The sequence below is a fragment of the Neophocaena asiaeorientalis genome, unplaced genomic scaffold, assembly GCF_003031525.2.
Source record: "Neophocaena asiaeorientalis asiaeorientalis breed wild unplaced genomic scaffold, Neophocaena_asiaeorientalis_V1.1 scaffold546, whole genome shotgun sequence".
Lineage (NCBI taxonomy): Eukaryota > Metazoa > Chordata > Mammalia > Artiodactyla > Phocoenidae > Neophocaena > Neophocaena asiaeorientalis.
The window spans coordinates 2,476,157-2,500,310 of NW_020175442.1; the positions used below are offsets into that span (position 1 = coordinate 2,476,157).

Genomic DNA, 24,154 nt, shown 5'->3' on the forward strand with positions numbered 1-24,154 from the left:
AGAAAAAAGTATAAATTCATAGTTCGTTATTACAATAGTATGAGGGCTCTTGTAGTGTCAGTCTTTTAAATATGAATATTTTCAACATTATTTTAAGAATAATTTAGACTAATAGCATCAGGAAAAAGCAGAAACACTTTTAGATACTATGGAATAAATCTAATAGTTTTTCAGTAAATACACAGTTGGAATAGACTAGTGGACATTTGACCTTCTCTTGCTCTGTTCTCACCCAAATACATAAAAACTAGGAATCCATAAGCATCTGTGGTGTATGCAGAAAATAAATCAGGAAATAAGGGCACTAAATAGAATCCAAGACTCAATAAATTGTTTTATCCTTTCAAGATACTTTAATTTTGCAGTTATTGATTAATTAAAAAACACAGTTGTTTTCAGCATTTCCTAGCTACAGTAGTGCATAGGAAATTCCATTCTAAACAAAGAAGTAATTAATGAAATAACAACACACCTTAACATTTTACATTGATAGGTTACAGTTTACAAGGTGCTTTCACGTACATTATTTCATTTGATTCTTCAACAAGCAGAAAAAACAGTGGGAAAGAAATATGATTTTTTTAGGCTTACAATGAGTATTTTCAGGCCAATGGGCAGTCACTACAAGAACATCAGAACAAGACAGCAGTGCCCACAAGCCACAATATCTTTTTGGTAGGCTGACAGTTTGATATCAATTGGATATTTAGCATCAGTGAAGGAGGAAGGAATCAGAACAGACACAAGGGTCTCATGATATTCAAAGAATTGTAAGAACACTGTAGAGTAAGGAGAAGAAAGATGCCTTAAAATATAGCCTTACTGAGACTTGCTTCTAAGCATGTTATCCCTTCAAAACGTCAAAAAGAGTCTTGTCACAACATGTGAAAGTTAGAAGGGACCTTAGAAACTGCCTAATGGAACTCTTCCATTTCATAGATAAGAGAACTGAGACCAAGGTCATTGCTGATAGTGACAGACCAGGCTTGACAGATGCCTTGACTTTCAGTCTAGGGCTCCTTCCTCAACAATGCCATCTCATTATTTCTTCTGTTTCAAATAACGTAATCTGATATTAAATACTGATTCATTCCACTTATTTATTAATCAAACTTTTACCTTATTTTTGGCTCAATCGTGGCTGAAACTGGGAGTTTTATGTAATTCTAAGATATTCTAATTCAGTGTACTTGAGTGGTCAGAAATAGACTCCCTTGATATATTTGAAAGCTTGCTGGTGTCCTTTAAATGGAGAGTTAAAATGGAACGGCTAAATATCCCTCAAAACCAATGTATGCCTAGGGTAATCGACCTAGGTAGATTCTATAGCAGATTGTTCCGGGCAGTAGTAATTTCATAATTTTTTTTTTTAGAATTCATAGAAATCTTTTTAATTACTGAAAACTAAAAATGTAATAATCAAAATGTCACCCCCATGATTTACTAAAATTATTTTGTAATAATTTTACAATAATATACAACAAAGGTACCATAGCATTTATAGCATACATATAGAATACATGATGAGCATGTTCTTGGGTCTAAATGAAATACAAAAAAAGTAATTAAAATTTTTTAGATTTATTAACATGATATATTTTTGTTACATAAAACTTGCTACAGCAAAGTATTTCATATTTTTCTTGCACATTTTAAATATAGGTGACCAACAAATCAGTATCAGCTTTTAAGTGACATGACCATGCAGAAACACTTGACAACCAAAAGATGTACAGACTGATAAGGAAAATATCTCAGACAGATTTTTTCAGTGTCTTCAAAGCATTTACAAGGGTGTGGTACAGATGAAAAGAAGTAGAATCAGTGACCTACCTGCACCGATAATGAAGCAAATAGAGTGCTTATATACATTAAGACCAGTTTGATTAAACACAACTCATCTTATATGCATATAAATTGATCATAAAAAATGAACACAGTTTATTTTCAACTATTTTGGTGTGTTGTTTTAAGATAGGTCACTGACACATAGAGATAAAACCAGACAGGAAATTTAAAAGCAAAGAAAAAACATATTTAAAAAACTGAGTTAAGCCGTGGAGTCTCAACAAACAGTGAACAAAATGTGCAAAAGTGCTTGAAATTTCCACATGACAGCAATGATAAGTCAATTGGCAAAAAAGTGTATTAAAAAAAACTAAACTCAAATACTAAAATTGTATCTGCATGATCATAATTCCATTTACTGAAAGAAGAGGCAAGAAATTACAACATATCTAAAAATACCACACCTCAAAACTAAAACACAGTTGTGGTAGTTTTATAAATTTTGTCTCCTTTCCTCATTGCTGAGGCATAGGATGAAAGCCAAAGTTGCAACAGGGCCTCTACCTCAGGCTGACAAATATAGTACACCAGCATAATCACCTGACAATAACTTTTGTTCTTACTGTGACAAAACAAAGCAAAGCAAAGCAAAATAAACAAAAAAACCTCTATATTTAAATAAAAGTGCCTCTATATTGTTTACAAGAATCAAGCTACTTGTTTGACTTAGCTAAGTATTTGTTCACTTAATGTTCTTTTTACTTCATTTCTCTTCCTTTCAAAAGTTTACAATGGGGACTATTTGAGAAACTTAAAAATGTGTCACTTTCATTAGTCATGTTCTATTAAAATACTGGCTAAAACCCTTATGGAAAGTTAAAGTTTAGAAATCTTAGAACTCTTCTCTGATACCTACATAAATGCTGGTATCAAGTGAGAGAACCTGGGCAATGATGATCCATATCATTAGCTTTTCCTGCAAAGGAGACACGCCTGTCATACTGCACAGGCTGGTCACTTATTTACTCAAGGGGAGGATGACAGAAAAGGCGGTGAAGTGAAATAGAGCTTCTGATCTGTAGGAATCCAAATTGCTGGGTCTAGCTACTCTGTATTAGTTCTAGGAAAGTTATTGTTTTATTTGTATAAATATCCTTGGTGTAAAGACATTCTATCTTCAAAAATTGTCCAGCGTTTTGGCAAAACCTAATATGAGCTACTCAAAGTAAAAATAATTATTAGAAAGTATATCCTTAAGCAACTGACTAACAAAAATATTGGTAAGAACTACTAAAAGCAACACTTATCCTTCCCTTCCAATGTCACATAGCCGTAACACTGCCCATCTGCAACACCAACAAAATAAAATGAAGCACTATTTGCAGAAAAATTAATGAAAATGAAACGGGAAGAAATGGATTTAGGAGAAGAGGAGAAAGACGAACCAAAGAGAAGCAGGAAGTGTCTAGTTCTGTGTTATGGCACAGACAATGCTTGCTTAGCGGTGCCTTGTTACATAGTTGGATGTAGAGTGCACAGACGGATGACGGCAATAAAGACCTCACTCAGTCGCTGGAATGAAGGAACTAGGTAACTGCTTCGACAAGAACGGTCTCAGCTCTACCTTATCTCTTAACAGAGTGCAAAGACTGAGTATGAGCTCTGATGTCATCTTGTTGCTCATCTCTAAAATTCACAAAATTCTTTTCCACATTTTTCTGTTATAGAGACACGGATATCTTCTTCTTCATAGTCATCAAAATTGCTGGTATCTCCAGAGCCTCTGAACTTTGGTATGAAGGGAGCTTCAACCTATAATTGAGACAGAGAGAGAAACAAGAGTGATATTGTGATTTATAATAAGAAATATATATTTGGTCTTTGTGCCAGTTACTGGCACAAAGCTCCTAAAACCCTTGGATTTCCTGAGTTGAGAGTGGCAAAGGTGTCTTTTGTTATGTTAATGAGGTGTCTTTGGGAAAGCCTCCAAGTAACCTAAGGATGGAGGCTGGTTCCCAGGGGACCCAACCCTGTGATTAGAAGGTTGGAACTTTCAATCCCGCTCCCTGACCTTCTGGGAGGGGAGAGGAACTGGAGACTGAGTTCAGTTACCAATGGACAATGAATGAATCAATCATGCCTATGTAATGAGGCCTCCGTAAAACCCCAAAAGGAAGGGGTTTGGGTTTCGAAGAGCTTCTGGGTTGGTGAACAAGTGGGGATTTGGGGAGAGTGGCTTGGAGAGAGCAGGAAGCTCTGAGCCCCTTCCCACACACCTTGCCCTGTGCCTCTCTTCCATCTAGCTATTCCTGAGTTATACCCCTTTATAATAAGCTGGTCACCCAGTAAGTAGTGTCTCAGTTCTGTGAGCCACTCTAGCAAATTAATCAACCCCCAGGTGTTTGTGGGAATCTTGACCTATAGCCCATTAGTCAGAAGCAAAAACTGGACTGGCAATTGGTATCTCCAGATAGATAGTGTCAGAAGTGTTAACTGCTTGGTGATACGGAAAAAGAGGAAAAACAAATGCCAGAGAATTTCCAAACACTAAGGAAAATAAATTCCGCCTATTTACTACACAGTGGCAATCTTTAAATGCCTTTAAGTCCCTAAATGATCACAACATTAAAAGAAGAAGCAAACTATAGGTTTGCTATTTATCTCAATATTTTCATTCAAGGAATGGTACAGGCCAACAACAATACTTGAGATTTCTAGGATAATTAACTGCTGGCATCAAAATGCTGGCACTTAAGGTTACAGAACTCCAGTTTTTCCTGTATCAGTTCCTTACTTCTAACGTCCATTTTCTATCCCCTTTTCCTTAATTCCTTCCTCCTGAGGTTACAGATAATTCAGATTTATTTTTAATCATTTTTTAAAAATTCCCAACACTATTTTGTTTAAAATATCTGGCTATCAAAAATTTCTGAGATATTTGAAAAAAAAATCTCTTTTCGAATTACAAAATTGTTAAAATCTGAACAGTTTTCTCTTTGGATCCTAAAAATAAAATGTCTTTCCATTACTTAAAATATGGTCTGTATAAAGATAATGCGGTGTATTGAATATGTTTGAGGAAAAGATTTGAAAAATTGGAACAATAACACCACAATTTACACAGCATCTATAATGTTTACTAACAATTATATGCAGGCTGTTTCATTTCTTCCTCAACATAACACTGTGAGGGAGGCAGGGAAGGTAGCCTTATTCCCATTTTACAGATTATAAGACAAAGTTGACCAGATTCATGTGACTAATAAGTGGCTAAAGCAGGTTTCAAATTCATTAGGTCTCCACTTCCAGTCCAGAGCTGTTTCTAATATTTATACCAGTGGTTTCCAAAGTTTTTTGATTTATATGCCCTTTAGTAAAACATTTTTGAGTATATATCACCAATAAATTTATAGTTATTTATTTATAAATTATTTACACACATGGCTGAACTATTATAAGATACACACAAACAAGACATCTAAAAAGAATAAGGTAAAAAATAAGTAGGAATGGGAAGTCTAATATCTTATTGTTTGCCAGATGGTTGCCTATGTGCCCTGCATTGGGGCCTGCAGTTCTGCACTGCACAGAAGAATGGGCTAAGCAGACAGTCACCTCATGTCTACTAGCAAGGCAGCAGTTTAGGATCACACCTACTGAGACAATCTCTGGAAAATGATTGTACAGTTTGAGCTGTCCAGGCCATTTTCTCCCATTTTTTGTCTGTCTGCCAGATGCCTTTGTCTATTTCGTTGTTCATGAGCACTTCGTCAGAGAATAAAAAAGGACTATGAAAACTATTCAAATTTACTATCATTTTTGTAGTTCTCTACATACTTAGAATTGAGATGATAGTAAAACAAATGGTTATGTTAAAGTACTGAATTATTTCTGTTTGTAAATTATCCAGAGAACCCCAAGTCCATTTTTGTTAATCATCAAGATTTGCTATTGATCAATTTGCCCAATAAAATAACCTGTTTGTTATAGTGTGCTACTTCTTGGCAGATAAGCTGTTTACTACCTGAGATAAATCCAGCCCTTTGGAAAGCACTGAGCAGTAGAAGTTCTACCCATTTTAAGAATAATTGTTTAAAATACATGATATGTAAAGATTAGTAAATGTTGGCCAAAATAAAATTGAAAATATTCATTATACATCATAAATCTTTAAGATACTAATAAAAAGTACAAACTTCAACAAAGTCTAATCAATTCATCTAAATATAGCATTAATTAACAATAATATAATAAAGATAATATAAATAGTGCTAATTACAAAGGGATATAAATGATTTTATAGGAAAATATAAATTTCTGTAATTGACTTTATAAGAGACAAGAATTTGAAGAGGCCAATATCCACAGGAGAATTAATTTCTTAAAATTTCCAAGGTATAAATATAATTCCTATGTTCCTTAAATTTCCCAAAGAATAAGAAACATGGAAAATTTCCAGACTCATTTTATGAATCCATATAATCTCAACTCCAGAAAAACAAAAACTAATAGATCAATAAAACTTATGACTATGGAAGTAAAAATCCTAAATAAAACTTTAGCAAATTGATTTTAGGCAGATATTAAAATAATAATACCCTAGGATTAAATGATGTTCACTTCAGGAATGTTAGGATATCTCACTGATGTAACTCCTTATACTAATATGTCAAAGAAGATAAAATACAGTAAACTAGCAATCAAGGATATTTCCTTAAGCTGATCAGGAATACTTATCCAAGACAAATAGCTAATTTCATATTTGGTGGTAAAGCATAAAAGGCATTCCCATTCAAAAGAGGAACAAGATAAGACAGCTCAACAGGCCCACTGTTTTAAAATATTATTCTAGACATTCTAGCATATATAATAAAACAAAATGGAAATAAAAGATACAAATATTGAAAAAGAAGAGGCAAATGACACCTCCACCCACTGTGATTATCTGTCAATAAAATCCAAGGAAATCAATAACAATTTATTTAGTAAGGTAGCCAATTGTAACAAACATAGAAATGTTTTCTCCCTTGTGCTCTTACAATGGACGAGAAACACATTCACAGTAGCAACCAAAATATAAATTTAAGGAATAACTTTGAGAGAGAAATTGGACCTGTATGAGGGAAGGGGTTTCTAAAACTTTATCAAATGACAGAAAATATCTGAATAACTGCAGAAATATAACATGCTCATTAAAAAGAACCCTAAAGATTTTGGTTCTCTTCTAATTAATATACTGTAATCCCAATTAAGATCCCCCAGTACAACATAAATATTTGGAAAGACCAATAAAACAGAGGAGTTATTGTTTAATGGGTACAGAGTTTCAGTTTTGCAAGAAGAAAAAGTTCTGGAGATGGATGGTGGTGATGGTGGCACAACAATATTAATGTACTTAATGCCACTGAACTGTACACTTACATATGGTTAAGATATTAAATTTTACATTATGTGTACTTTACTACAATAAAACTGGAAAAAATTGAATTATGTATTTTTCATAAATATTTATAAGAATTCCACATATTAAATATATAAGTATTTTGAAAATTGAAATAAAAAACATTATAAAGCTACATAAAATGGTGTGGTGGTGTGGTATACAGTACAAGAAGAGACAAAAAGAGCTCATAAAAAATGAAGTTCAGAAACAGACTGAAGTATATAATAATTTAGTATTAGGAAAGGTAGAGTTTCAAATAAGGAGTCAGATAATTATTATTCAATAAATGCTAAGAGGATAATTGGTTAATTATTAAACAACAATAACAAAAATAAGTTAGATCAAAAAGCACTAAAAGAAAATGTAGATTAAATAAGTCACCCAAATAGAATCTTGTAAGTAGGTAGTAATTGTGATGTAATGGCCTGAAGCTAAGGGGAAAATGCAGGGTCGGAAGAAGCAGATCTACTCCTGAAGGTGGTCACTGAAGTCATGGGAATGGACTGTGGTGAGGAAAAGCACAGAGAAAAGGAATAAATATGCCAACTGTTAACAGAGGTGCTGTCTGGATGATGGGATTATGATGATTTCAAATCTATTTACTTAACAGATTACCTGATGATAACTATATGAAACATACCTCAACCAGAAAGAAAAATAGAGCCTGGACCAATCTATTTAATCTTTCTCGCCAAACTACTCTTCCTTTTGCATCCTCTACCTTAATACAAATTTTAAGGATGAGAAATCTGATGCTTTAAAGTGGTTAAGTAATTTGCTTGAGATCTCACTCCTAATGGTTGTCTGATCTGGGATTCAGATCAATGTCTACCTAACCCCAGAGTTCATGCTCGCTCTCTTCTGCCTTCTGAGGCAGAGTCTTCCTACTCCAAAATTGCTCAAAGCATGAAAGTTAAGCATGTAATATGTAAAATCTATGAATATCTTATGAAACAATGTACTGTTGAGTGGTTTGGGGCTTTATTTTAATAACCATGTTAAAAGGTCTTTAAAGGGGGTAATGTGATCTTGGAATTGGGAATCTGAAGAACTTGGAATCAAACATAGGCATTATTTAGCAGCTGTATGATTATGTTTAAAGCAGTTAGCATTTCTGAGCTGATTTTCTTATCAGTAAGATGGGGAAAATGGTACCACTTATCCCATAGGATTACTTCAAAGATTAAAATGAGAGGTTACAGAGTTGCTTTCATTAATTTGAAAGTACTGCATTGGTGCTAGGAAATTTAGAAAAAAACATGAAAATATAAAATATTTATTTATTAGATCTAAAATCTGTTTTAAATTGCTTTGGACCTTGTTCTTGACTACATAACACAACCAGCTGAGATAATGATGCTAACGGCTATGTTTCATGAATTTAATGGTTAGATAGTTTTTGAACCCCTTTGAGATGCAAAGGCTGTACTGCACTCACATTGTTTTGGTCTTGCTATATTTTCTATTTGCTGCATTCTAAAATTCTTTTAATGTTTTTAAAAAAATCTTTTATAAAAAATATAAATTAGAAAAATTGTGCTATTAATAATTTGAGCATTTACATTTTTTTCTAAGGAAATTCACTCATGTGGCTGCATGGCATTATTAAATATGGCAAACTTCTGAAACACTAGAAGTTTTTGTTTTATGAAAAAAAAGAAAAAATTAACATATTCAAGATGAAGACACTTTATTCATACAAACTTTAACTGGGCATTTAAGAAGCAAAAGGAGAGATAAAAGTAATTCAGCACTGCAAAATCTTTTCTTAAATGTCTCAATTTATTACAAAGGTAAAGTAATAATGACTGAAAAATATCTGATGAATCCAGCACTTAAACGTTATTATATCTGGCTGTATGCCAATTCTGGGTACGAGAATATATTTGTTTACATATCATCCTACTAATGTGGCTTCACATCAGTTTTGAAGTGCAAACCATTACGACATTGTCTAATGTATAATTGCCATGGCATTATGAAAAGAGGCATGGGTAGGAAAAATTTAACCAGGAAAACATTTCAATTGGTGGTCAAAATAGAATATACACTTTCCCTTCTATCAAGGAGAAAACTCATTTTTAAGTTGTGGGCTATAAAGGTTCTTTAAGTCCTGCATAAGATTAATTCAAAAGGTAAAAAAAAAAATAAAACCATGTGTTAAGTTAAAGATACCTCTACTACATATAATTTAAACAGCAACTTTTAAAAAGCTTTTAAATTAAAGAAAGAAAAGGCTCACCTTCCTCTGGTAAATAGCAATCCAATCAGTTGTGGCAAACCACTTGTGAGTTTTTATATCACTCACACCATTCTTTAGATTTCCAAACCGCTTCGTCAGGTCCACCTGCAGCAGGTTCCTTAGAAGGTCCTTGAGATCTGAACTGAAGTGAGAAGGGAATCGAACCTGCAAAACAGACCATGTGGTAAAACACACATGCCAAAAAACTTTTTGAGGTGATAGATCATTATATAAACAAAAATATAGGGGCTTCCATGGTGGTGCAGTGGTTGAGAGTCCGCCTGCCGATGCAGGGGACACGGGTTCATGCCCCGATCCAGGAAGATCCCACATGCCGCGGAGCAGCTGGGCCCATGAGCCATGGCCGCTGAGCCTGCGCGTCCGGAGCCTGTGCTCCGCAATGGGAGAGGCCACAACAGTGAGAGGCCCACGTACCGCAAAAAAAAAAAAAAAAAAAAAAAATGTCGTGATGACCTTCAGATACTTTTAACTACACACTTCAGTCTCCATAGTAGTCTTTAAAAAAGAGAACTGAGTCAATGAATTAAAACTGTTCTCTTAGGGCCTTGTTTTGGTCATGCACTCTCTTTAAGAACATGGGCCCCTCTCCAGAAAAATGTGCATAACTACAGAACTTTTCCAGCAATGTCAGAAGGTTTACCCATCTTCAAGAGAGACCCCTTGGATCCCACATGATAAATCTTGTGTCTTAGCAACATACAAATTTAAACTTGCAACTTAAATAGAAAAAACACCATATGAAAGATATCAGTATGTACATTTTTGAAAGAGATGATCAAAAAGGAAGTCTAAAAATGATTATAAAAATCCACACTGCCTTTCATAGCATAGGAAACTACTTTTCTTTTACTTATGAGTAACTTTTAAAAATAATTCTGCTATTATGCAATAGTGCAAAAAATGATTTAGATTGGTTTAAAAGCATTTTCCACTTTCTAAACTGTGAAGACTTTACAATTAGTTGACTGGCCCCCAGGCTTAAAAACAAACAAAAACCCCCCAAATAACTGAAGATGTTATATATCAAGTAATCAATAAAATAAAGTACCAGTCATTGGAGACCTAGGTCTACTTTTTGTTTTGTTTAAACACATTCTTCTCCTCTCTCTACTAACTCCCAGTTTTCACCCTATGATTAATATGGGTACTGAAAAATTAAATTAAAATGAGTACTACTAAAGGATGATATTAGAAGAAACAGCTGCATCTATGTCTCCTTACTCTTCCTTCATTACTACCACCTCTCCATTATCCTTTTCAACTTGTGTTCGATCATTTCCACTGCCCTCTTCCCCATCACACACACAGGTATGTATGTGCATATATCTACACGTGTGTGAGCACATGCACTTTCATTTTAATCTCATTTTCCTATCGTGCACTTATAGGTCCCATTTCATGTTCCCACCTTCACTAAATACAAACATTATTCTCTGGATTATCATGGCCTTAACTTCAAACTGACCATAAATCTCTGAAGAAATGCTTTAAAGGGTTAACAGATCCATTTCTGAACTTGCATTCTTTCTTTTGTTCTCTACAGGTGCCACCATCACCTTATAACTTGCAATGTGCATCATTACATTACCTTAGGTGATCTTCACAGTGCACTCATTCCTTTAACTATGCTGAAGTATTTGTGCATGTCTGTCTCGCCCAGACTGTGAGCTTCTGGAGGGAAGGTACTATGCTATTTTTGTGTTTCTATTCCCAGGATTTATTAGATCACTTCAAATAATATACTTCATCCATTCCACAATTACCTATTGAGTACCTACTACGTACCAGGCACTGTTCTAGGTGCTGAATATACAACAGTGAGCAAAAACAAAGTCTGATTTCTTGGTACTTACATCCTAGTTGGATATGACATACTTGGTGAATATGGTATTAACTCTGTTCTAAAGATGGAGAAACTAAGATTTCAGAGACATTATATACCTTACCCAATCATTACACTATAAAGTAGCAGAGCTGGGACGAGAAATCTTGTCTTACAGTTCCCAGCCTCATGAATTTTGCTCTTTATTACATTGTCTTCAAACATATAGAACTTCTTAATTTATATTCTGACTTTGAAAAAGTTCAACATACTTAATATACATTCTCATGTTCTCAAAGCAGAAGTTAAATCATTAGGATGCAAAGCTAGAAATCTATGGCAATGCTAGATTCATAACCATAGTCTTCTGATTGCCACTCATGCTATTCTGTGAGTAAATATTTCTCCAAGTGTGGTCCTAGGGACCACTTTCATCTAAATCAACTGGGAAGTAGAGGATGATAATGCAGATAACTGGGGCTTATCTCAGTTAATGGTATTGGGCCTGAAAATCTGAGCTTCTATCTCCAAGTAATTCATCTGTACATGAAAGCTTGAGAAGCACTATTTGTAACACTATTTACTATTTATGCAGAAGTTTTATTTTTTCTGCTAGTGACAGATCAAAAAACAATTTTAGTGTAAGTAATAAACTAAGTCACCATCATACCAGAGGAAAAGTAGTATTGTGTCAAGCAAACAAAGACTATTTGAAGGTTGAAGGTTTGGGGTCAACTCATATTAGCAACTAAAAAAACTTCATTTTTGCAAAGTCTATATTATTACAGATTATTAGAGGTTTTATGTTCTAAAAAAAAAGATGTGAACTACCATCCTCTCTAGTTTTTGCTTTTGACACAATGGCTTATTAGAAGTTAGGCACTATGCCAAACAGTTTATATTCACTGGCTCATAAAATCCAGAACATAACACCGAGGTAAATACGATTATTATCCCCACTTTACAGGTGATGCAGTTAAAACCTACAGAGATTAAGTAATTGGCCCAGGATTGCAGAGATAATAAGTGGTAGGGCTATAATTGCAAACCAGGCTCTCCAACTCCAGGGTATATACTCTAGCTTCAGGTTGTTGTCAGGAACCTTATAAAAGAATGAAAATTTCATCTTAAAAATACTTGCTGCACATTTCCTCATTTATCCTACTTGGAGTAAAACCTAGAGAATATAGGGTATTCAAAGACACACTGTCCACTTGAAAAATACCACGATTATTTATACAATGGTTATATTCTAATTTTGTTTAGATTCCAAAGAAATAACTTATTTGAAGTATACTTATCTTCATTTAGAATAGAGTTTGCATGAACTGTTCAATATAATGTGTCAGTTATTCTCCACTTCATGATGTTCGGAATGGCAGACAGTGATGTACTACATATAAACTATCTTCTGAATTCAGGTAATATGCAATGCAATGAATAAAGAATATATACACCTGAATAAAGTAGTTTTTTATGTGGAATGCAGATACAGTGATGGTCTTGAATTAGTTAATGAGAACATTTATTTGGTTAATCCCCAGAACAGTGATTCTCAAATGGAGAATGGTGGTAGAGGGTTGTGATGGTAGATATCAGAACCATTTGGGAATCTTTTCAAATTCTAGACATGTCCTCCTCACCTCCACATCACACCCTCTTCTTCCCCAGAGATTATGATAGGTAGTCCACACTCCCAGATGGGTATCTGTCACACTCCCAAATGGGAATCTGTCATACCCTTAAAGTCTACTGGAGGGGAAATAATGAGAATCATTGTGAAAGTATTTTTTCCATGATTGTTCTGAAATGTAATCAGAAATGGAGTTTCTTTGTTGACTGAACTTTCTAAAGAGCTATGTTGATGCATCAACTGAAATTAGCAAAAACTAGAAAATAAATGAAATTATGTTTTAAATGCAAGACCTTTATTTATAGTATGTTAACCTGGAAACACCAAAGACTTCTATAATGGGATGATTCAAAACTGTATCAAATTTTGATACTGTATTGTTTCTATCACTGTTATCAATTATAACTGCTGTAGATGTCAAAAGTAAAATCAAAATTCTAGAATATTGCAGCTAGAGGGAGCTTAATTTAGTCTAAACCTTCATTTTAAAGATGAGGAACCTTCTTTTTTTTTTTTTTAAAGAAAGATAAGGAACCCTAGCTTCAGTGAGACTACCAACTCAGTTAATTTCGTTGTTGGGAAAATAACTTAATTCTTTTGACTCCTACATGTTTCTGCAGTCCATGATAGCACAAAATATATGATAGGGCAAATAATGTGAAAATAGCTGTAAAGAGCTAGATATGGAAAAGAGACAGTCTAACCCCATTCAACCAGTAGAGGTGAGTGACAAGGTTATTGGAAACTGGCATTATTTAACATGAAAGAGGTGTTGTGCAAAATATGTACTCCCTAGAGTGTTTATTGGGTCTTCTTTCCCCCAGTAAAACATTAGGAATGTTTTTCAACCCTTAGAGACCAAGTTACTTCTGAGTTTCCTAATGATATATTCTTGAGAATAAATCTATTTCTATAGTGAGGTACAGACACACACAACAAGCTTTTAACACATCATGTGTATCAAAATCATCTGTAATAATTTAAAAAATACAGATGTTTGGAATACACAGAAGACCAACAGAATCAGTATCTCTGAGAATGCGCATCTATTTCATGAAAGCTTCATGAAGGCAGAGACCACAGCTGATTTGCTGTATCCAGCACTGGTCTGTCATATACCATGAGCTTAATAAATATTTAATGAATGCATGAACTTAAATTCAACAAACACTGATTCAATACCATCTATGTGCTTGGGATAGAGTAGTAAACCAAAGAGAGACACAAAGATTCCTGCCTCCACAGTGTTTATATGCTAGTGAGAAAGAAACTTAGCAACAAGAGTGACCCTTTAAAAATGTTGTTATCCTGACAAAACCTTGCTTTGTAAGGTCTTTATTTTTTTACTCTGAAGAAAATGGGGAATCACTGCAAAGTTCTGAAAGGAGTAACAGGATCTGACTTAATGTTAGAGAGCAGTATCAGTGAAGGTAGTAAGAAGTAGCTGAATTCTGCATATATTTTAAAGATAGAGTCAAAATGGTTTTCCTGTGCATCAAATACGGAGTGAGGACTCCAGGGTGTTTTGTCTTGAGTAACTGAAAGTAGCTGAAAGGATAATGTTGCCATCAACTGAGATGGGAAAGATGGTGGGAAGAACAGATTAGCTATGGAAAAGAAAAATCTGTCAGTTTTAGGTTGAATTTGAGGTATTTATTAGACCGCTGAGTGGAGATTTCAGGTAGGAAGTTGGATACAAAAGTCTGCAACTCAATGAGTCATGTATGGACAGAAAAAATGAATTTGGGAGCTGTCAGCTAGTATTAAAAGTCATAACGAGAATGAGAACACCAATAGAAGAAATGCAGGAAAAGAAGAGGATCAAGCCAAAGAGATTTAGAAGGAAAGATGAGTAATTCAGGAATAAAACTAAGATTATGAAGAGTCACTGAAGCCAAGTGAAGCAGTAATGAATGAACCACTGAACTAGATTCTGTTTCTCTTTTGCCACAAACTAGCTTTTATCTTTGGGCAATTCTGAGCCTTGATTTACCTACACATAGGATAAGGGAGTTAAATTAAGTAAAATGGAACATTCTTGTCATCTTAAAAATTCTACTAAGCTATTTCTTTAGTAGAAAAAATATCTGGGTTCCAATCCCAACTCCAGTTACATACATTCTCTATGCTTTAGGGCTAACTCTTTTACCTTTCTGAGTCTCACTTACCTCATCTATAAAATGATAAGAGTATATTTCATCTGGCAGGTATGAAAAGAAATTAGTTAACTTTTATGAAACGGCCTTTTTTTTTTTTGGCTGTGCTATGCAGCTTATGAGATCTTAATCTTAGTTCCCCAACCAGGGATTGAACCCAGGCCCACGGCAGTGAAAGCACCAAGTCCTAACCACTGGACTGCCAGGGAACTCCCTGTGGAACTGCCTTGCATCTTGCAGGCACTAATTCAATACATGTTTCATTTTTAAGTCTTTTCATTAGGATAATATTTTAATGAACTGAAGTTGAATTTCTGAATCAAAGAAGGAAACTGGAAGTCAGCAATATCTAACATTATGTTTCCAGACTACCCAAGGGCACTTGTGCTAGAAAAGTCATTGGAGAGTGTAAGAGGTTCCTCTTTTCTTCTTGTCTCATGCTCCACCTGTTAAATTTGTACAACAAATACTCTCTTCTTTTCCTAAGGTTCTTAAATTTGATAGAGGCAGGGAGAAAATGGACAGCCATAACCGTTTTATAAGGACAGAATTGTGAATATAGCTGATACCTTAAAACAACTTTGTCAAATTATATTACATAATATGTTAAAACAACTGTGAAATTTACTCTGAATTAAGCAAACGGAGTATTGTTCTGCTTTCAGCACTGATTATAAAGTCTTGTACATTTTAGTTTTAGGAGTAACTATTACTTTCTAAAAATGTAAGAGGTTACATCCAGAAGGCAAATCAGTGCATGTTATTATAGTATCCATACTGGGTGATTTAACTTCACTGACTCTTTTTAACTTTAGAAATAAGACCAAAATCAAGTTTGTCTACACTCAGCTTAATCACAGAAATTACAAAGTTGATCTTTGATTGAAGAAGATAAAAATTTTACCACTATTCTTCTGCAATTTACAGAGGAAAAGATTGTTCAACCAGTAACATTATCTTTTATGCATCAGGGTAAAATTTACTGGGCTTAAATGACTCAAAAGAGTTTGCATACAGTAAATAATCTGTTAACTTCTGTCCACATGCATACTGGAATAAATTTTGAGAAATCCTCTCTCTAAATTAGTACAGTTCAAGAAATCTACCATCCCAGTAAAAAAATTATCTAGAAAAACTGAGCATATACATTAGTTAATTTTTCAAAACACATAACAACTTTTCATACATTAGGGTTCCTAATAGATATGGTGCTAAGTTCCACACTGCCTCATAGGACCCAGGGAAAGTTTAATCAACCTGGATCCTATATATAAAAATAAACATCTAGGACATTAACAAAATACTTATAAATATTAGTACCACGATTGTGGGCTCTCTGATCTGTTCTTACCTATGCAGAAACAGTGCATAGACATAATGAATTCAGATGGTTGCAAAAGGTTATTACCCACCCCATCCTCATTCCATCCCTTGCAAAACAAGTTGGAATCATTTGCCCATAGGACCCCTAAGGTAAGGACTGTCTCAAAGCAGGTATTAAGAAGAATTTTAAATGTCCACAGCAAGGTGTTAAAACACGGCACTGGATTTTACGTAAATGGTATAACTGCTTTTGTACTTCATGAAAATAACTCCTGCATATTGTTAAGTCTCTTTAACTGTAGACATGCCAAATTGAAAATGGCATTTTAATTTCTCCAAAAGCATTAACAATGGTGCCTTAGAAAAAGTGTAGTGGTATATCTGTATATGTGTATATTACTTAGGAATACACAAAAAAGAGAAAATATAGCAGGCCTGAGACTGCTACCCTTTAGGAAGGCCTGCCTGCGAGTTTGGCAAATGGCAAGTATCTGGGAATTGGAATGGTGATTCAAAGTGCCAGACATTGAAAAGAAACTTCCTTAAATGACATGAGTGGCTCACTGTACCTAGACTGTTGGTACAAATAATATGGTTTATGCTGAACATCTGTTTTTGTTCTGGGAGTCTGGGATTTTGCTATGTGTTAGGTAGAGGGTGTATATGTAATCCTAATAAAACCCTTGGGCACTGAGTCTTTACTGTGCTTCCCTGATAGATAACATTTCATCCATGTTGCCAAATTTGTTGCTGGAGGAATGAAGCGTCCTTTTTGACTCCTTTGGGAGAGGACTCTTGAAAGCTTGTGCTGGCTTCCTCTGGACATTACCCCACGTGACTTTTGCCTTTGCTGATTTTAGTTTATAAACTTTTTTGTAAGGTACTTGTTACAATGAAAGGTATTCATTCCTTGAGTATTACTATATGCTGAATTTTGTGAGTCGTCCTAGTGAATCACCTAACCTGGGAATGGTCTTGGGGACCTTGGACATAGAAGGGAATAGCCATCTGGGTGCTAATCAACTACACTTCATGTGAATGTGGATTGCTCTTCAGGAAAAAGTTAACTAACTCTTGAGGGCTTCCCTGGTGGCACAGTGGTTGAGAGTCCGCCTGCCGATGCAGGGGACGTGGGTTTGTGCCCTGGTCCGGGGGGATCACACATGCCGCGGAGCGGCTGGGCCCATGAGCCGTGGCCACTGGGCCTGCGCATCCGGAGCCTGTACTCTGCAACGGGAGGGGCCACAACAGTGAGAAGCCCGCATACCGCAAAAAAAAAAAAAAAAAAAAATTAACTCACTCTTGGATCATTCTGTGTATACATATGTTTACAACTTTATATTTTGTATAGTGTCTCCTTGTACATTTTTGGTGCTCATTAAAAATGGAATAATATTTACTTCATACATAATGGAGCTAAGAATTGTTTTTAATTACGTAAGTCAAAAACTCTAACTTTAGGACTTCCCTGGTGGCGCAGTGGTTGAGAGTCCGCCTGCCAATGCAGTGGATGTGGGTTCGTAACCTGGTCTGGGAAAATCCCACATGCCGCGGAGTGGCTGGGCCCGTAAGCCATGGCTGCTGAGCCTGTGCGTCCGGAGCTTGTGCTCTGCAATGGGAGAGGCTGCAACAGTGAGAGGTCTGCGTACTGCAAAAAAACCCAAAAAACTCTAACTTTAAGGTTTCCACACAGCTGTTACTTGCCTGCCACCTTATTTGCAAATGTCATTTTGGAATACAATGTTAACTTTTGTATTAACAAGGGTAATGCAGCCAGATAGAGTTGCTGTGGAAACCATAACTGATTCTTGTATAGAGTATATGGCACTGAAGTATTAAATTTAAAGACTATATACAGAAACTCAGCATATGTATTGCTAGGATGAGGCACAGTTAATGTGGGAATTATAAGACTTTTCTGTTAACTATGCATTTCTAAACCTGAATCTTAATATTGCATGAATAATTTGACATTTAAATACCACCTCCAACTCCCTCTTGTGAGAGCACTGGAATCACAACTAACTACTGAACAATCATTGACAGAAAGACACTGGAACTCACCAAGAAAGATACCCCACATCCAAGACAAAGGTGAAGCTGCAATGAGATGGAAGGAGGGGCGCAATCACAATAAAATCAAATCCCAAAACTGCTGGGTTGGCGACTCTCAACTGGAGAACACTTATACCACAGAAGTCCACACACTGGAGTGAAGGTTCTGAGCCCCAGGTTCTGACTTCCCAACCTGGGGGTCTGGCAATGGGAGGAGGAATCCTCAAAGAATCAGACTTGAAGGCCAATGGGGTTTGATTGCAGGACTTCGACAGGACTGGGGGAAACAGAGACTCCATTCTTGGAGGGCAGACACAAAATAGTGTGTGCATCAGGGCCCAGGGGGAAGGAGGAGTGACCCCATAGGAGACAAAACCAGACCTACCTGCTAGTGTTGGAGGGTCTCCTGCGGGGGGCGGGGTGGGGTGGCTGTGGCTCACTGCAGGGACAAGGACACTGGCAGCAGAAGTTCTGGGAAGTACTCATTGGAGTCAGCCCTCCTGGAGTCCGCCATTAGCCCCACCAAAGACCCTGTAGGCAGCAGTGCTGGGTCGCCTCAGGCCAAACAGCCAACAGGGAGGGAAACCAGCCCCATCCATCAGCAGACAAGCAGATTAAAGTTTTACTGAGCTCTGCCCACCAGAGGGATGCCCAGCTCTACCCACTACCAGTCCCTCCCAACAGGAAGGTTGCACAAGCCTCTTAGATAGCCTCAACCACCAGAGGGCAGAGAGCAAAAGCAAGAAGAACTACAATCCTGCAGCCTGCAGAATGAAACCACAAACACAGAAAGATAGACAAAATGAAAAGGCAGAGGACTATGTCCCAGATGAAGGAACAAGTTAAAACCTGAGAAAAACAACTAAATGAAGTGGAGATAGGCAACTTTCCAGAAAATTCAGAATAATGATAGTGAAGATGATTGAAGCCCTTGGAAAAAGAATGGAGGCAAGGATCAAGAAGATGCAAGAAATGTTTAACAAAGACCTAGAAGAATTAAAGAACAAACAAACAGAGATGAACAATACAATAACTGATATGAAAAATACACTAGAAGGAATCAACGGCAGAATAACTGAGGCAGAAGAATGGATAAGTGACCTGGAAGACACAATGGTGGAAATCACTGCCACAGAGCAGAATAAAGAAAAAAGAATGAAAAGAAATGAAGACAGCCTAAGAGACTCTGGGACAACATTAAATGCACCAACATTCACATTATAGGGGTCCCAGAAGGAAAAGAGAGAAAGGACCTAAGAAAATATTTGAAGAGATTATAGTAGAAAGCTTACCTAACGAGATTATAGTAGAAAACTGCCCTAACATGGGAAAGGAAATAGCCACCCAAGTCCAGGAAGCACAGAGAGTCCCAGGCAGGATAAACCCAAGGAGAAACAAGCCGAGACACATAGTAATCAAACTGAAAAAAATTAAAGACAAAGAAAAATATTAAAATAAACAAGGAAAAAATGACAAATAGCATGCAAGGTAACTCTATACATTTAACAGCTGATATATCAGCAGAAATTCTGCAAGCCAGAAGGTAGTGGTATGATATATTTAAAGTGATGAAAGGGAACAACATACAACCAAGAATACTCTACCCAGCAAGAATCTCATTCAGATTCGACAGAGAAATCAAAAGCTTTACAGACAAGCAATAGCTAAGAGAATTCACCACCAAACCAGCTCTACAACAAATGCTAAAGAATCTTCTTTAAGTGGAAAACACAAGAGAAGAAAAGGACCTACAAAAACAAACCCAAAACAATTAAGAAAATGGTAATAGGAACATACATATCGATAATTACCTTAAATGTGAATAGATTACACACTCCAACCAAAAGACAGACTGGCTGAATGGATACAAAAACAAGACCTGTATATATGCTGTCTACAAGAGACCCACTTCAGACCTAGGGACACATACAGACTGAAAGTGAGGGAACGGAAAAAGATATTCCATGCAAATGGAAATCAAAAGAAAGCTGGAGTAGCAATTCTCATATAAGACAAAATAGACTTTAAAATAAAGACTGTTACAAGAGACAAAGAAGGAGACAACATAATAATCACGGGATCAATCCAAGAAGAAGATATAACAATTATAAATATTTATGCACCCAACATAGGAGCACCTCAATACATAAGGCAAATGCTAACAGCCATAAAAGGGGAAATCAACAGTAACAGAATCATACTAGGGGACTTTAACAGCCCACTTTCACCAATGGACAAATCATCCAAAATGAAAATAAAAAAGGCAACACAGGCTTTAAATGACACAATAGACCAGATAGGTTTAATTGATATTTATAGGATATTCCACCCGAAAACAGAAGATTACACTTTCTTCTCAAGTGCACATGGAACATTCTCCAGAATAGATCACATCTTGGGTCACAAATCAAGCATTGGTAAATTTATGAAAACTGAAATCATATCAAGCATCTTTTCCAACCACAATGCTATGAGATTAGAAATAAATTATAGGAAAAACAAAAAATGTAAAAAACACAAACACACGGAGGCTAAAAAATACTTTACTAAATAAATAACCAAGAGATCACTGAAGAAATCAAAGAGGAAATCAAAAAATACCTAGAGACAAATGACAATGAAAACACAATGACACAAAACCTATGGGATGCAGCAAAAGCAGTTCGAAGAGGGAAGGCTATAGCAATACAATCCTACCTCAAGAAACCAGAAAAATCTCAAACAATCTAACCTTACACCTAAAGGAACTACAGAAAGGAGAACAAACAAAACCCAAAGTTAGTAGAAGGAAAGAAATCATAAAAATAAGATCAGAAATAAATCAAACAGAAATGAAGAAAACAATAGCAAAGATCAATGAAACTAAAAGCTGGTTCCTTGAGAAGATAAACAAAACTGATAAACCTTTATCCAGGCTCATCAAGAAAAAGAGGGAGAGGATGCAAATCAATAAAATTAGAAATGAAAAAGGAGAAGTTACAACAGACAGTGCAGAAATACAAAGCATCCTAAGAGACTACTACAAGCAATGATATACCAATAAAATGGACAACCTGGAAGAAATGGACAAATTCTTAGAAAAGCACAACCTTGAGAGACTGAACCAAGAAGAAAGAGAAATTATGAACAGACCAATCACAAGTACTGAAATTGAAACTGTGATTAAAAATCTTCCAACAAACAAAAGTCCAGGACCAGATGGCTTCACAGGTGAATTCTATCAAACATTTAGAGAAGAGCCAACACCCATCCTTCTCAAAATCTTCCAAAAAATTGCAGTGTAAGGAACACTCCCAAACTCATTCTACGAGGCCATCATCACCCTGATACCAAAACCATACAAAGATACTACAAAAAAAGGAAATTACAGACCAATATCACTGATGAATATAGATGCAAAAATCTTCAACAAAATACTAGCAAACAGAATCCAACAACACATTAAAAGGATCATACACCATGATCAAGTGGCATTTACCCCAGGGATGCAAGGATTCTTTAATATACACAAATCAATCAATGTGACACACCATAGTAACAGACTGAAGGATAAAAACCATATACTCATCTCAATAGATGCAGAAAAAGCTACAGTAATCAAGACAATATGGTATTGGCACAAAAACAGAAATATAGATCAATGGAACAGGATAGAAAGCCCAGAGATAAACCCACGCACCTATGGTCAACTAATCTATGACAAAGGAGGCAAGAATATACAATGGAGAAAAGACAAGTCTCTTCAATAAGTGGTGCTGGGAAAACTGGACAGCTACATGTAAAAGAATGAAATTAGAACACTCTCTAACACCATATGCAAAAATAAACTCAAAATGGATTAAAGACCTCAATGTAAGACCAGACACTATAAGACTCTTAGAGGAAAGCATAGGAAGAACACTCTTTGACATAAATCACAGCAAGATCTTTTTTGACCCACCTCCTAGAGTAATGGAAACAAATATAAACAAATGGGACCTAATGAAACAAAAGCTTTTGCACAGCAAAGAAAACCATAAATAAGACAAAAAGACAACCCCCAGAATGGGAGAAAATATTTGCAAACGAATCAATGGGCAAAGGATTAATCTCCAAAATATATAAACAGTTCATGCAGCTCAATATCAAAAAAACAAACAACCCAATCAAAAAATGGGTGGGAGACCTAAATAGACACTTCTCCAAAGACATACAGATGGCCAAGAGGCACAGGAAAAGCTGCTCAACATCACTAATTATTAGAGAAATGCAAATCAAAACTACAATGAGGTATCACCTCACACCGATTAGAATGGGCATCATCAGAAAGTCTACAAACAATAAATGCGGAGAGGGTGAGGAGAAAAGGGAACCCTCTTGCACTGTTTGTGGGAATGTAAACTGATACAGCCACTATGGAGAACAGTATGGAGGTTCCTGAAAAAACTAAAAATAGAATTACCATATGATCCAACAATCCCACGACTGGGTACATACCCAGAGAAAACCACAATTCAAAAAAACACATGCACCCCAATATTCATTGCAGCATTATTTACAATAGCCAGGTCATGGAAACAAGCTAAATGTCCATCAACAGACAAATATATAAAGAAGATGTGATACATATATACAATGGAATATTACTTAGCCATAAAAAGGAACAAAACTGGGTTATTTATAGAGACATGGATGGACCTAGAGAGTGTCATACAGAGTGAAGTTAAGTCTGAAAGAGAAAAGCAAATATCATATATTAACGCATATATGTGGAATCTAGAAAAATGGTACAGATGAACCAGTTTGCTAGGCAGAAAAAGAGACACAGATGTAGAGAACAAACGTATCGACACCAAGTGGGGGAAGCAGGGGGCATGGGTGGTGGGATGAATTGGGAGATTGAGATTGACATATATACACTAATATGTATAATATAGATAAATAATAAGAACTTGCTGTATAGCACAGGGAAATGCACTTTGCTGTACAGTAGAAACTAACACAACATTGTAAAACAACTATACCCCAATAAAAATAAATAAATAAATACCACTTCCTCTGTTTTTATTAAAGGCAAAATATGTGTAGGAGAGGATCTAACAAGCTGGTTGATCATCTTTCTGTACATTTATAAATACCAGTTTGAATTAAAATATTGTAAATAGAGAAAGAATGTAAAAATCTAATGTTCAAATATATGTACTTTAGTGAATTAATCACTTCATTAAACACATTTCATTTAACTTTGATAAGTCAATGATACCTATAATCTTTATAACATGGTTTCCGAAAATATAATCAACATAAAATATTGTTGCATAAAATACCATGCTTTTTAAAAAAAGAAAAAAATTCTGAATGCAAAGTATATTTTAAAATGTTATTTGATATCATTAAAACCATTAAAAAATTTAAATACAAATACAGGATCTGTAAGACCAAAAGTGGATTTTCAATGACTTGAACAATTAAAAAATTTGAAAACAAGTTTGTCTCCAATTTGACTTTTAGCTACTAACTAGAGAGACTACAATACTCTGTAATGTGGATAGAGATAACTTCTAGTTTGGATTTGAGTGCTGAAACAGATGGTTTTATTGGGAAATGTGAATATGATTTTACATTCAAATAATACAGATCCTAGAGATCACTTAATAACAATTATTTTGTTTTCACGAGTTCTACTTTAAAT

At 35.5% G+C, this 24,154-nt stretch overlaps 1 protein-coding gene across 6 annotated transcripts in view; it reads right to left on the minus strand.

The window, feature by feature from the left end:
- Positions 1-330: 330 nt before the first annotated feature.
- Positions 331-24,154, minus strand: part of PRKACB (protein kinase cAMP-activated catalytic subunit beta) — a 143,134-nt gene continuing 119,310 nt past the window's right edge. For all 6 annotated transcript variants that reach the window (XM_024767850.1, XM_024767849.1, XM_024767854.1 and 3 more), the window contains 2 exons: positions 9,474-9,638; positions 331-3,600 (listed from right to left, as the gene is read on the minus strand). In XM_024767850.1, coding sequence (XP_024623618.1) covers positions 3,475-3,600; positions 9,474-9,638 — 291 coding nt within the window. In that variant the 3' untranslated portion in view covers positions 331-3,474. The remainder of the gene's footprint in view (positions 3,601-9,473; positions 9,639-24,154) is intronic.